The 15,651-nt window shown below is 35.4% G+C and overlaps 1 protein-coding gene across 2 annotated transcripts in view; it reads right to left on the bottom strand.

Moving 5' to 3' along the window:
- The window catches only part of LEPR (leptin receptor), a 189,810-nt gene that overhangs the window by 36,829 nt on the left and 137,330 nt on the right, over positions 1 to 15,651 (bottom strand). For both annotated transcript variants that reach the window (XM_007460085.1, XM_007460086.1), the window contains exons 7-14: positions 15,308 to 15,453; positions 13,351 to 13,495; positions 8,803 to 9,093; positions 8,526 to 8,643; positions 5,807 to 6,006; positions 3,470 to 3,618; positions 2,287 to 2,446; positions 2,087 to 2,169 (exon numbers count right to left, since the gene is read on the bottom strand). In XM_007460085.1, coding sequence (XP_007460147.1) covers positions 2,087 to 2,169; positions 2,287 to 2,446; positions 3,470 to 3,618; positions 5,807 to 6,006; positions 8,526 to 8,643; positions 8,803 to 9,093; positions 13,351 to 13,495; positions 15,308 to 15,453 — 1,292 coding nt within the window. The remainder of the gene's footprint in view (positions 1 to 2,086; positions 2,170 to 2,286; positions 2,447 to 3,469; positions 3,619 to 5,806; positions 6,007 to 8,525; positions 8,644 to 8,802; positions 9,094 to 13,350; positions 13,496 to 15,307; positions 15,454 to 15,651) is intronic.

Below are 15,651 nucleotides of genomic sequence, written 5' to 3'. Positions count from 1 at the left end.
AAATGTTTACTTTCGTAATCATCAAGTAAAATTGATGATAAAGTCCTTACTTTCTAGTCCTACAAGCTGCTCTAGGCTCATTTTGTGTTATTTCCTGCCCCAGCCCTATAACCAAGCTTTTTTTTTTTTTTTTTTTTTGCAGTACGCGGGCCTCTCACTGTTGTGGCCTCTCCCGTTGCGGAGCACAGGCTCCGGATGCGCAGGCTCAGCGGCCATGGCTCACGGGCCCAGCCGCTCCGCGGCATGTGGGACCTTCCCAGACCGGGGCACAAACCCGTGTCCCCTGCATCGGCAGGCGGACTCTCAACCACTGCGCCACCAGGGAAGCCCAACCAAGCATTTTTTCACAGAGCCCTAGTTCCTTTTATTGGAGAATAGTATTAGAAACAAATATGGGAATACTCCTTACTACCAGAATATGGATTTCTCAGCTTACAGATCAAGGAAATACATCTGTGTATACTATATCTGTATACACACATATCTATGAAAATTTCTAAATGAATCCATCTGTATCCATATTAAGCTAAACATGAGTTCATACTGATGTCTCCAACCCTAATCCATTACCACATGGATCATTCTGATTTTCTCCTTGCTTGTTTGTAACCAATTCAACAGTGAGAAACCTGGGTCCTTCCTACCATCCATCATCCAGTGCTTAATTGTTCAATTCCAGTTTGCATATCTAATGGTACAAGAATTGTTAACCCATACCTCGTGAGAGAAATGACCTTATCAACTAGAACACAGTGGTTATGTACAGTTTCTTTTGCCTTTAGTCTTAAGATACTCATTAACAAGGTTACCTAGGCCTGAAACTTTTTCTCCCAACTCCTTCAGTTAAGACTGTTCCATACACTTGTAATACAGTTAGTTTCTCTTATTGCAGTCTGGATTCCATCCTGGGATTCTCCAACCTCCTAACGATTTATCTTTAATTTGTATACACTAAGGTTTTTTCTTTGTGGTATAAGGTTTTATGGGTTTTGGCAAATGCATAATGCTATGTACTCACCAGGGCAATATTATACAGAATAGTTTCATCATCATAAAAAATCCCCTGTTCTTCATCCATTCAAACCTTTCCCCATCAACCAAACCCCTGGAAACCATTGATCTTTTTGCCATCTCTACAGTTATGCCTTTTCTTGAATGTCCTGTAAATGGAATCATAATGTAGCCCTTTAGGCAGCCTTCTAGCTCTTAACAACATTCATTTAAGAGTCATCCATATCGTTTTGTGGCTTTATAGCAGTTTCTTTTTAGCGCTGAATAATATTCCATTGTATGAAAGTACCAAAGTTTTTTGTAAGAAGCTACCAAACTATATTCCAAAGTGGCTGTACCATTTTCCATTCCCACCAGCAAAGAGTAAAAGTTCCTGTTGCTTTGCATGCTAGCCAGCAATTTATTGTCAGTTATTTTGGATTTTAACCATTCTAATAAGTGTGTAGTGGTATCTCATTGTTGTTCTAATATGTATTTCCCTAATGACAAATGATGTTTGCTGTGGACTGAATGTTTGTGTCTCCCTAAAATTCGGACCAAGAAAAATACATTCACTTGGGATAGAAATCAATTCATTTGGGGGAGAGAACGCTTTGAAAATTTCTAAGCTGTATACTCATTGTTTTTGGAAATATCCGTTGTGTATTTGCCATCATACAAAAAGAATAATCTAAATGCCCTTGAGATATGTAGGGAACGCCACGTTTACTCTGTTTAGGATTAAATACAAATGGAATTTTTGGACCTGAAGGAGCACTAGATATCATCCAGTCCAATCTTATGTTGACACAGATGAGGAAACTGAGGCTGAAGGGTCTAAGTGACTTTGTCAAAATAGCACTGATTAACTATACTATGTTAAGCCAAGAATAGAATTAAAGTCTCCAAACTCCAGGCCAGTGCTCCCTCCATTCTACACCTTTGGCTCTCTGTAATCACTTCTCCAAATTGAAATAAACTTGGGATTGCAGAGACTAAAAATGATAGAATTATTAAGTAAGTCTTTTTTACAATGAAACAAATCTTTCAAGAGTATAGAAGTAAAATTTAAGAATAACATAAAAATCAGGAATACCTTCCAAAGCAAAGTGACATTTCTCTCTTTTTTAGTGTTGTCTTCATTAATTATTCTCCAAAATTCAGGTCCTCTGATAGGAACTGCAAAATAACAAGGAGCCCAAGTTGTACATGTGTTCTTGGAAGGATTACTTTCCAGCCACATTGGAAGCACATACTTGTGCATTTTTAAGACACATTCACAAAACCTTTGCAAACCTTTTATATCCATGACAATTGTGTAGGCTGGAGTACTCCAATTACTCCAATATCCCAGTCCATCTAGCCTCTTACAGCGCACCTGGACAGCATAGACTGCACACAGGTCTGGCACCGGGAAACTGGCAGATTTTAATTTTGCATCATACACCTCAAATACCTGTAAAATAAGTCAAACTATTAGATTGATCATTACTAACACATATGTAGCTAAAGGGCCCTCAAGTGCATTTTATTTTAAACCCTAACACTATTCCAAAATTAAGAGAGAACTGACTGTGTTTTCTGGCTTTATAAATACTCTTATTAGGCATGAATCATGAGCTCCTTCAAGTTAAGGATTGCCTCATTCATCTTATTTCTATCTCGTGACAAGATTTGGACTGGCCCACTTGCAACCTCACTTCCCAATCACTCTTTTACCCTATTACTAATCTCTGTCCACTAATCCTCTATACACAAAGACTTTTAAGAATTTTAACCTAGTGGTTAGATAGGGCCTGCTGTAGAGAATCTCTGATATTCAGTCTCCTCAATAAGCAAGTAAACTGTCACATTTATTACAGCTGAACTCATTGTGATCTAATTCTATTCTAGGGTTCCCGCTATTTCTAGGTCTTTGCAGGCTGCCATTAGAAAACTGACACAGGAAGGCATCATATGCACACTTGCCACTATGGGTGTGATTCTGGTTGTTTGATATAAGCAGCTTGTTCCAAAATGTGTCCCACTGAACATGTGTGTACTAAAGAACATTGTTAAAGGGAAAAAGATTCCTTGGTAAAATGAGTTTGAGAAACATAGGATGAAATGAAGTCACAAATGTTTCTTAAATTCAGGACTTCTCTAAACCTTTAATATGTAATATACCATGATTCTACACTAGGGACATATGGTGATTCAGGGTTTCTTAAACTTTATTAAGCCATGTGATCTTTCTTCAAGAAACATTGTATGGGATCAATGTACTATAAAACACATTTTGGGAAATGATAAATAGCAGGAAAGTTCATTTCTTAAAAGGGTTAGAATTAGATCAATCTATTTAATAAAAAGAGCTATGGAATACAGGAGGATGTACTTTTATGCCAATAAAATAAACCTTATGCAATAAAATTCTTAAACAGTTATAAGAAATAATATTTAGTGAGGCAAGCTGAAGAAATTTCCAGGTAAAAGGTACCTTCCATTGTACTTTTTTCCCACTTAAACCATAGCGAATCTGGAACTGAAGATTATTCTCTGGAAAGACTGGCTTCTCCCAAGATATTTTCAATAATCCAATTTTTACAGTAATTTCTGCTTTCACACTAGATGGAGGCAGTGGTTTCACTAGAAAAATTTTTTTAAATATTATATAACAGTAATTTAAACAGTAAGAATATTTTAAAAATGTTATTATGATGTTATAATCTTCCATATCTTCTATTTGTAAAGTAACATCTTTTTTTCAAAAGCTTCTCCTTCATTATCTCATTTGATCCCCTACAACTTTATGTGATACATAAGAAAGGGATTATCTCTATTTTGAAAATAGAGAGGTTGATTGAAAAAAGATCAATGCATCGTCCATGTCACTCTGCACATTAATTGTAAGACCCGATTAGAAATGGAACCATTGGCTCTGCATGCAAAAGATACCATACTGATCACATGAGGAATATCAGTAGCAAACTCTGTTCTATATAGAGCTTTCATTAAAAGCAAAAAACTATACACCACATTCATTTCCACATGTGTGATTTTCAAAATCTTCTACTGTCTGTTGTTAGGTATTTCTAGGTCAAGGTCAGAGGAAGTCGTGCAGAGTAAAGCCTTGGTTCTCTACAATCTGAGGAAAATAAGCTTTTTGAAGGGTAGAAATAGAGGCAAAGATGAACAGAACAGCAAGGGCTTTAAAAAATAATAAAAGGCAACATGCAAACTCAACGTGTTTGGGAACTAACATCTCACAGCTCAAGCACAACCGTGTGAACCTCTGAAGCTACAGACTTCATCAACAATACTTCTTTAGACTACTGATGACCAAAACACCTAAACTTTTTAATTACTATACAGTATCTCATGCTTATTCAATTCCTCATATGCCAAGAAGACGTTCTTCACCAACCAGTAAGATGACATATATTTCATCTCTTGAAAAGATAATTCCTCTTCAGGAAAGGAAGTATGAGCATTCAAGAGACCCAAACACATTAAAGCTGTGATTGCACTTGACGGAATCATATGGCTATCACATGTATATATTCCATGAATATCTAGTTTATAGAAAGAATGCTTTGAAGTACAATATGTGATCCCCACAATACCCACATTAGGGAGGTAAAAGGAGCTTTCCACATTCTATAGGTGACAAAATAGTCATGGAGCACTTAAGTGACTAGCCCAAGTTTACAAAGCTAGTAATAAGTGGAGCTGGCATTTGGATTCCAAAGTTGAATTTTCACCTTGTTTTCTAGTACTCAGTAGGCACTATAAGCGCAATTTAAATGCCTTATGTTAGTACTGAAAAGAATAACATCAAAAATTGTTCAGATATCGAACTGAATCCATGTTGCAGTTGTCATATAATACATGTGAGGGTATATCTGTGCATGTCTGTAGGGTAGGGAGGTAGGACAGTTCCTTGCTACCTTAGGATATTTAGTACCAGAGAAGTATTGCTTACAGTAAACTCACTTAAAATGGAACCAAACTAAATAGGAAGGGGCGGTGAGAGGGCAGATCAATTAACTGGGACTTCATATTGAAAAAAAAATTTTAATTATGACAACTTTATGCTATATTTGACAAAATATAGATTTGAATTCAGATGTGTACTAATTATTTGAAAATAAAATGGATCCAATGTTAATTTTTGGTACAATTCCCCAACAAAATATTATATAGCATCAAAAGATACGCTTCTACATTTGCTGCAAAATCATAAATGGATCATTTCCCAAAGATTTCACAGTGATACTTAGAGTAACATATCAAAACCTCCAAGGGGCCTCTTATTCCTTTGAAATCAAAATATCCTTTTAAAAGAATGTTTAAAATGTTATAATGGATGTCATCATCTTTGTCTATTTTCTCTTTATTTCATTTGAGTTATTGTGAATCCTTCTGCTTCCTACCCAGCCTTACAAATTAAAGCCTTGAGCTATGACTACTCAGATTACAAAAACCGTCAGAATATCCGAATTAAACTTTTAGATTAAAAGCATCAAATGTTTTCATGAGTACATTGGGGAAAAAACATAAAATAGTGCATTATTTAGAATAATATTACTACTAAATTTATACCCAGTGATCAATATAATTCATCAAATTATATGCTGAAAATCTTCCTATTATTGATTTAAAATAAAGCCAAAAGTATAAAACTTTCTAAGGCTAACTGTCTTTTCAATTCCACTGTAAGTAGGAAAAAAATTTTTTAATCTAGTGTGATCAGAAAATTCAACAGTTACCCTGAACCAACCTGAATCCAAAAATGCTAATAAAAATGAAGACATACATATAGTTTTTTACATACCCACAGAATCAGGAATGACACATGTTGGTGGAGAGTCCAGTGAACCCAAGGAGTGATTAATTCTAATCCACATTGTATAGCCGGATAACAGAAAGATTGGCTGAAATAGGCATTCATAAAAACCATCTCTCTGCAAGTGGCAATCTTTGGGTTCAGATATGGGATGAATAGATGGAACATCAGAACAGTAAAGGCTGCTCCTTAAAAGATACAAAAACAATCAATAAATATACAACACTGATGAAAGCAATATTTGAGAATTCTGCTTTGTTGTTTAAAATAGACAGTTTTTGCTCCATCTGAAAGTAGTTGTTCTTATTAGAAAGGCATTTTTGAATTCTCAGCTATATCACAATCTTTCCATGAAAAGAGAAAATAACCCTTCTTAAATATTTCACTAGACAGTAAGTGGGTATGCAAATGAAATAAATGACAATGTTCTAACAGGGAGGTAGGGATCCAATTGGAGATAGAACTTACAACACTTTGGAAGCTACGCTAATATTATACCGAAGTGATTGAATTTTTAAAATAAAGATCACAAGTGGTAATGGGGAATTCCTGAGATGGAAAGGAAGATAAATTCCTTGCACTTTAAATTCCACAAAACAAATTGAAAACATAATGATAGTAAATTGTAGCTTAATTGACATTGTCCTAATCTTTTCTAGTTCAAAGCAATATAATTAAAATAATATCAATTATTGACTTCTATATGGATCATATAGTCAGGTATATCACTTATTTTCTCAGAGAAGAAAATTAAGAAAATATTTTTTTATCACTATATCCCAATCAACACTCCACCTCAGAGAATACAAAGCATTTCTCCTCTTCTTTGCAATAGCCCTTCTGCCATTATTTGCTTTAAATATGGTATTTAAGTGGCTAAAGTAGCAGTTACTGTTTCCATAAGAATGGGAGTAAGGAGGTTACAAGAAAATGAAAAATCTATATTTTTCTGTCTTTCATTTTCCATTTTTTGTGACTCCTTTTTCTTCCTATTTCCTCAAAATTACAACTATTTGTGTGTGTGTGTGTGTGTGTGTGTGTGTGTGTGTGTGAGAATCAGTGTGGTGGGTGGGGTTAAGTGAGAAAGAGGGATGAAGAGTCATCTGTGTATAAAAAATAAGAACCATGACCTTGTACAGAAGCACACTAATAGTCCACTTGGAATCCAAAGGTTAGCATCATTATCGTCACGACAGATATAACCATTTATTGAATGTTTATCAGCAGAAATCATATCACTTAATTATAATTAAATAAAATGTCATTAATTCTTACAGAAACCCTGCAAGTCCTATTACTCATTCCATTTTACAGACAAGGGAATTGAGGCCTTAGAGAGGTTAAAAAAACTTGAACACGTATATTCAGCTAGTTTCATGGTTCTTCTATAAATATTAGGAAGATAAATGAGTCCAAATGCTTATGGAATAGTTGTCCACAAACACCATTTTTAATGTGAAAATGCCATGGAAAGAAAGTAAAGACAGATTACAAAAGTAAAATGGTATGCCATGAATATTCTATTGATTTTAAAGTTCTCATATCAGGTAAGATGAAGACAGCTATTATTCCCACGTGAGAAACAAAGAAATTGCCTCATTTTTTTCTAGTATTACTTAAGAATAGACTGGTAGCATTAGGAATAGGAATCAGAACACAGTATTTGAGGAAATGGATTTGTTTTTCAAGTAGAAATTTTAGATTTTAAGAATAAATGAGCACAAGCTATACAAATTGAAAGTCCCAGTACAAACTGAGACAGGGTGTTTAAGAGTAGTACACACACTTGAAAACTACTAAAGAATGTTATAAAAATCGTCCTAATCAAGAGTGTTATTATTTTAGATAAAGGTCTCTGTAGAGAGAAGAATACTATAGGAAGACGATGACTTGAATTCTTTTCAAAGCATAGAACGGTTAAAAGAAAAAAAAAAGCCATGCAAATTACTCTACTAGAATTGTTTAATCCTTATTAAGTAAACAAAGTTATGGTTACCAAAGGGGAAAGGGCGGGGAGGGAGGGATAATTTAGGAGTTTGGGATTAACAGGTATACTGTGTTATATATAAAATAGATAAACAACAAGGATTTACTATATAGAGCAGAGAATTATGTTCAGTATCTTATAATAACCTATAATGAAAAGAATCTGAAAAAGAATAGATACACATATATATATATAACTGAATCACTTTGCTGTACACCTGAAACTGACATAACATTGTAAATCAACTATACTTCAATTAAAAAATAATAATAATCTTCTCTATTTCTAAAGACCATTCATATTATCTCTTACAATATCTGTACCACTACCTCCAACCTTTTTCTAAAACATTAATCTTCAGCAAATGATACAATGTTTCTATAAACCTTGATATTTTCCTCTAGCCAATTCTCCAAGTCAAATTAAAATGTATAGACATTAATTTTTTGGATTTCATTTACTAACTAAAATGCAACTGTGGAGAATTAACTGATCAGCAGAAAAAAATAATCTGAAGCAAAAACAAATTACCATCTTTTTGTGTGTGAATTTTTTCAAGAATCACCAATTTATTTAACCCTCTAAAAATTTCCTAATTAAGCATATTCTACCTTCCTCTTTTGGGAATAAATCTACAAGACTACTGCTATGGTGATATTTTACAGGAGATGTTTATCTCACCATATCCACAGAAAAATAAAACAGCAAAAATATACATACCTCTGATACCTCAACTGCAAAGTGCTTCCCACAAGTGATTGGATTGCACTGGGTGACCATCTGCAAGTCATTTTAGTTAAGTACCCATCAGTTTCACATGATATATTGATATTGACATCTATTTAAAACACATTAAAATATTACTATAAAGCAAAAACACCAAAACATTTTTAATGAAAATAAAATTTCCTTAACATCTTCAATCGGACTCTAAGATAGAGACCATAATAAAAATGTATCTCATGGAATAAAATGAAGAAAATCCCGGGATTCTTACCAATCACATATAACTCAGCATAGCGATGGTGGCACTCATGCTCATTGCAGCAGTACACTGCGTCATAGGTGAACTTTCCTCGGGGTTTGGTTGCATTCAAATTAGGAAAAGTAACTTTGCTAACATGGTCACCCACAACATCATACTGGCTTTGGGGAATTTTCTCAGCTAAATTCATCCACCAAACAATCTTTTTTGAGGAAACTATCTTGTTTTCATTTTTATAGATGCAGTGAAAAGAAACGTTAGACCCAACAGTTGTCAGAATTTTAGGTGGAAAGTATATGACATCTGTAATGGGGAAAAAAAGGTAGGATGTTAGATGAAGACAGAAAACATCACATAAGCAATTGATACCATGTAAAAAAGAATCACAAGGCATTCAGGATTATACTGCCCAAAATAAAATGAGTGTGCTGAGACTGCAGAACTGTAGCTGCCTGTTCGTGTACAGTTAGTAAGTGTCCCAAGCATTCCCATTCCCAAGTGACTTGAGCCTCCATAAATGTCCTCAGTATTTTCTAAACACAGAGACTTATGCATTATAAAATATGTTTTAGACAGTAATTGTCACTTGCTAACTGATAGGCAGAAAATTAATGAAAATGAAATGTAGTCTAATTCCACAATGGTATGTCTTCCATCAGACTCTGCTTTCAGAATCAGTGAACCTTAGTGCAAGTTCTTAAGTCAAATCCCTACCAAACAAAATCCTGAAGAATAAATGGTGACAGCCACTGTCTCGTTTGGATACATGAAAATTTCAAGTAAGCAGGTAGAGAAATAAGCTTTAAATAAGAAAACTTATTAGGAAATGTAAAATCAATGATGCACCAGTAAACAAAGCAGGCAAAACTGTAAATACTGTTCTGTAGTAACATTTTAAGTTATTTAGTGCCAGTACCCTGTGGCTGAGGACAAGGGGAATCAGTATTTTTCTAAAATATCATTTTTAATGCCTATACACTATTCCATACTACTCTTTCAGTCTCCTATTGTTGGAAACATAGTTTGTCCCTATGTTTTATTAGAAACAGTAAAAATAAATGAATGTTTACATAGGACAAAATTATTTCTCACATATTGTATTACAAAAACAGGGTATTTCAGTTGTACAATATAAGGTAAGCTATTTTCTGCTGATAGAATATGAATATCTGTTTTCATACTTATTTGGATTACCCTCAAAACAAGTCCAAAAAAACCCTGATTGGTTTTTATTATTTTTCTCCTTTCAGTAATAGCATGCTAAACTCCAATGCCTTTATATTTATAATCCATATAAGATATTTGCATCTTGTATGTCTACATTCAAGCACAAACAGGAAAAAATTTATTTCTTTATTGTAAAATAAGGAAACAATAATGATTTTCTTCTCATGACCAAGTATCAATACCTTTACAGGATCTACATTAATAAATTTTATTGAAAAAGGAAATTCTATTGATAAATATTAGTGAATTACTCAAAATAACATAAATCATGGATCAAACTATTTTAGATAAGTTATTTTAAAATGTGTTATCATAGCTCCAGAAAATAGCTTTTTTAAAAATTCTTGGAGCAGATTACCTATCTTTCTTTAAGGACAAAATATGTTCTTTAACCTGGTATAAGAGCTGCACAGGAAGTGTAGAAATTATCTAATATCTGTTTCTCCTCTTCTTTCACAGCAACAAGAATGAAGTTAATAAAGGTACTACAAGAATTCAGCAATTCTAAAGTTGTTTTTAGTATGTAAATTGCAATATTCTTATACTTTATAAGTTTGGGGAAGGTCCTGAGTTTTCCTCTAAGCCCAAGATCTTCCAACAGCTATAGAGAAAGAACCTATCCAATTCATTTTAAAGGAATCCATAAGATGCGACTTCTCTGGCGATCCAGTGGTTAAGACTCCACGCTTCCAATGCAGGGGGCGGGGGTTCCATCCCTGGTTGGGGAACTAAGGTCCCTCATGACGGGTGGCCAAAAAAACGAACTAATTTTTTTTAAAAAAGAGATAAGACCTACAGAATTAGAAAATAAAGGGATTCATACCCCATTTAAAAATAAATAAAAGAATCCATAAGAATTCCTTGACTAGGAATAGTCAATGCTTCATTAACTGTGAACTTGGTAGGTTCACTTTTAATATATTAATGAATAAAAAGTAGTAGTTATAAAGGTACTGAGAATTAGCATTCTGTCTGCAGTAATACATCAAGTAATCTCTTTTTTTTTTTAAAAAAAAACAAACCCAAAGTGTTTGGAAATGATAAGGTGGGTGTGCTATTTCATTCTAAACAAATTAACACCTCAATCTTGCAGAATGTTTCTGTTTGGTGGATGCCGTTTACAGCACCTATTAGTGAACAATGGAGGTGAATCTAATATTAGGTAACTAGACTTAAGGGAGAAGGATTCAAATCCCTTTGCACAAGAACAGGAAGTCCCCGAGTTTGGAGACATACTTTGCTGTTGCACACCTTTCAGGGAATAAACCTCAAGTGTAGTCAGCACTGTGAAGTGCAGACATTGCAGCCAACGTAACTCAGCAAACCTAAACCTAAAAAACCTAAGCAGCACTAAAACCTCATTTACCAGGAATCATGAAGGAAATGAGGTGTTCCACTAAAATGCTCTATGCAATTAAGCTTACCGCTTACTAGCTTTAAGAATCAATTTTTTTTTTTTTTTTTTTTTTGCGGTATGTGGGCCTCTCACTTGTGGCCTCTCCCACTGCGGAGCACAGGCTCCGGAAGCACAGGCTCAGCAGCCATGGCTCACGGGCTCAGCCGCTCCGTGGCATGTGGGATCTTCCCGGACCGGGGCACGAACGCGTGTGCCCTGCATCGGCAGGCGGACTCTCTACCACTGCGCCACCAGGGAAGCCCTAAGAATCAATTTTTAGTGCCACCAGAAATCTTGCATAATTATATATTTATGCACTTAATTGTTTTACTAGTGGTTACAAACATGAACTTTGGAATTAGGCTACTTTCTAACTGCATTAACTTTTACAAGTTATTTAACCCTATCTAACTCTCAATTTCTTTGTCTATGAAGCAGAAATAACAGTACCCATCTCACAGAGTTGTTGAAAGGATAAAATGATAGTATGCGCAAAGCACTTAGAACAGTGCCTAAACACAGGAGGCACCCTAAAATTGTCAATATTATTATTATTAATCAATAAGGAATTATCAATCTACTTCTACCTTTTATTTGTGATTCAATATGCATTACATCATTACAGTAGACAATACTGTGATAGAGAAATGTGCTTGGGAGATACTAAAGTGTATAAGCTTTTCTCCCCACTCTTGATGTCCTAGTCTACTTTCTATTTGGCAAGTTTCTGTCTTTCCCTTAATAATCGCATGGTACCACTTAGTGGCATAGGAGCTATCCAAGTTTGTTAAATTAGTAAGCTTAACTTTACACTCATTGCTAAATCAACAAATTCTGCCCTTTGGAGCAGCCGTTTGCTCACTGTCTGGATTTATTTCTCACTTATTTTCAGGTTTTTCTGTTTGGGATGTCTACAGTCACTAGAGGGACACACCTGTGTTGAATAAATAAAAGGCTAGCTGTTAATGGTAATATTGTTGGATATTGCACAAGTTAAATGTGTTGAATATCTGCTGAGTGTTTTACATGGTACTTGCTATCTCCATATATCCATAATCAACCTGAGTGAGTTTGAGTAGGAATTTTTGCACATTTGACAGATCAGACAACTAGTCAAAGGACCATGAACTGTCTTCCTATAGTCACAACCTGGTTTGTGCCAGGGCTAGCACCATTACACTCCTGGACCTCTATGTAAAATATTGCACCTCAACTCCACGAGGAAGCTGTGAATAAATTGCAGTTTTTCTGATGTTAAAGATAACTTTAAAAATATGAAAACTGGGGCTTCCCTGGTGGCGCAGTGGTTGAGAGTCTGCCTGCCGATGCAGGGGACATGGGTTTATGCTCCGGTCCAGGAAGATCCCACATGTCACGGAGCGGCTGGGTCCATGAGCCATGGCCGCTGAGCCTGCGTGTCCAGAGCCTGTGCTCCACAACGGGAGAGGCCACAACAGTGAGAGGCCCGCGTACCGCAAAAAAAAAAAAAAATGAAAATTGAAAGTAAAAATTCTGAAAAGCAAGCATCTGGAGTGAAAAGAATTGCTTAATTATATAATATGTAATACTCAAATAAAATTTTAATACTTAAAAATCTCTGCCAGATAAATATATCTGATTTTCAAGTGTAAATTCAGGAGCTGTCAATACATGTAGTGTTCTGAATTTGTAAATTTGGAACCATTATATTAACTCTATCTTTTGGGTAAGAATAATTCAGCAAGATACTGCTATGGATGCACATAAATGTGGGAGCTCTCACACAAGTTTTCATTAACAGGTTAAAAATTTAAATTGCTCAAAATTTAAATTAAAAGTTAATATGGTGTTCCTCCTTTAGGTTCACTGCCACAAAATTTAAGATGCATATAATATGCCAAAGGCAAATTCAAGAACCACATTCCCCTGTCAGTAGAAGTGACTCTTGTAAAACCTACCTTGTGTGGTAAAGGTAAGGGGCGTGCTCCAGTCACTCCAGATTCCTGGGCCATCCAGTCTCTTGCTCCTCACCTGAACCTCATATGAAGACCCAGGAAGCACACTGTCTACTAGCAGAGATGTAGCTGAGACAATCTCATCAGCCTGTTAAATATTATTTGAAAACATCAGAGCATCAGGTCGGTGTGAAACCTTTACCAAAACTGATCACAAGCAGGTCTCAACTAATCTCAAAGAATTAAAAGCTTACAGAGTAGTTAGCTGGCCACAGTGGAATTTAAAAGAGATCAATAACCCAATGACAAATGTTTGACTGACAATAGTCAATAAAATTTTAAATAGCCTGTAAGTCCAAGGAAAAAAATCACAATGATAACCAGCATTTAACTGAATGATAATGAATGTTGACCTCTCAGAATTTGAGAGATACAGCTCAAGTCGGTGGGAAGCTTCAAGCCTCTGCTGACATCTGTATCACACATGGTAGAAGATGATGCACAGGGGTGGACAGGGAACTATAAGCATTCCTAGAGCAAAGTGTCACAGAAGGAGGGCATGGATAATTTTAAGGACCCAAGGCTGATGATCAGCTATGGTGAATCAAAATATCTCAGAGACCTAACTGCATGAAACAACCAATGATGTACTCCAAAGATATTGAACTCCCTGCTCATTAGACTGTGGAGCACCACAGACTAAAAACGGCAAAAAGCATCAGAAATGCATTAAACAATTTCAGATCACCTGTAGTTAAAATCCTATTATCTCCATTTTACAGATGAGAAAGCTAAAGCCCAGAGAAGCCTCAACTGCTTTTTCCATTCATGACACCAGATTCTCATTCTGTTCTTTATGAATATGAAGTCTTAAAAAATTAGCCCAGATCTAAAAAGACAGGTTTTTACCTCTAAATTAGATAACAATTAGTTTCACAAATTAAAGTGCCGAAGTCTTTGCATGGGGCCCACAAGGCTCTTTATGACCTCCTCCTCTCCTCCCCCGCTTTGATCATCCACTAATACTATTGCCCTCACTCACCAGCCTGGCCTCCAGCTTCTCATCCAGCTTAGGGCCTGTGAATTGCTATTTTCCCTATTTAGACTCCAATTCTCCCAGATATCTACATCACCACTTCCTTCAAATTCCTGCTCAGATATCACCTTCTCAAGGAGAGCTTCCCCTACCTCCATTTAATATTTCAACCCACCCTCTCCCACTAGCATTCCCAAGCTCCCCTCATCCTGTTCTACTACACAATGGATCCTGAGTTCTTGGCACCTAGTAGGCACTCAATACTTGCTGAAAGAACGAAAAAAGGATTTGACACACTATACATGTTTGTACTGCATGTAAACAAATACACTGAGCAATAAGAAAAAATAAGGATGACACGTAAAATCAGAAACCAGAGAAGGTCTTTAGGTGAAAATATTATAATTGTGAATTCAATAATTCTGTATCTGGACTTCTTGTAGCCATTAGTTGTACGTGCGTGTGTGTGTGTGTGTGTGTGGTGTGTGTGTGGTGTTAATGAGAGGGAGAGGCAGAAGGATAGTGAGAGGGAGGGTGAGAAGAAGAGAGAGAGAGAGAGACAGAGAATTAATCTAATATACACAAACTTTTGGAAAAGAAACTTTTCCTCGCAGTAAATTCTGGGAGGAATTTGTCATGCTCCTCAAAATATAACATGGATCTACATGTAAGACATATTGAGTAACATCAAACAATTTTTCTAAAATCATTTTATGGAAGATGCAGAAATGCTGTATATATGCTCACTTCTTATGCTGCTCTTGAATGAAAGCCAATGGTATGATATTAAATTATGACTGATTCTGCTCCAGAAGCAGTATGCACATTTGGTATGCAGAGGTGTTCTGTATGGGATTTGGAGGGGGTCTCGCCTTTCCTTAATTGCTTCTCAACTTTTCATTTTATTTACTAAAATATACTTACTTTTCTCATATTTTTTGTAGAATTCTCTGAATATTTCACTTGATATTGAAGTTGAAATGGTACCAATGTTGGGCTGGACCAAGAAATCTTTAAATTACCAGTATCTGTGATTTTCATACACAAACCTAATGGTGGATCAGGCTTCACTTAAGAAAAAAAAAGAACACTTTTAAGTCATGTCATTTTCATGATAATCATAAAGTGAAGTCAAAATGAGTTTTTAGCATATCCTATTCTTTCAACTAAAGTGTCTTTATTCAAAGGCTACTTACAGAACCAAAATATTAGTTCTACTCCTGTACCTTACTATAGCAATCCATGTATCTTCATTTCCTTTTCCCTAC

Source organism: Lipotes vexillifer, unplaced genomic scaffold, assembly GCF_000442215.2.
Source record: "Lipotes vexillifer unplaced genomic scaffold, Lipotes_vexillifer_v1.1 scaffold134, whole genome shotgun sequence".
Classification (NCBI taxonomy): Eukaryota; Metazoa; Chordata; class Mammalia; order Artiodactyla; family Lipotidae; genus Lipotes; species Lipotes vexillifer.
Note: the sequence above shows the minus strand (reverse complement) of the source record. Positions and strands in the feature narration are given on the sequence as shown.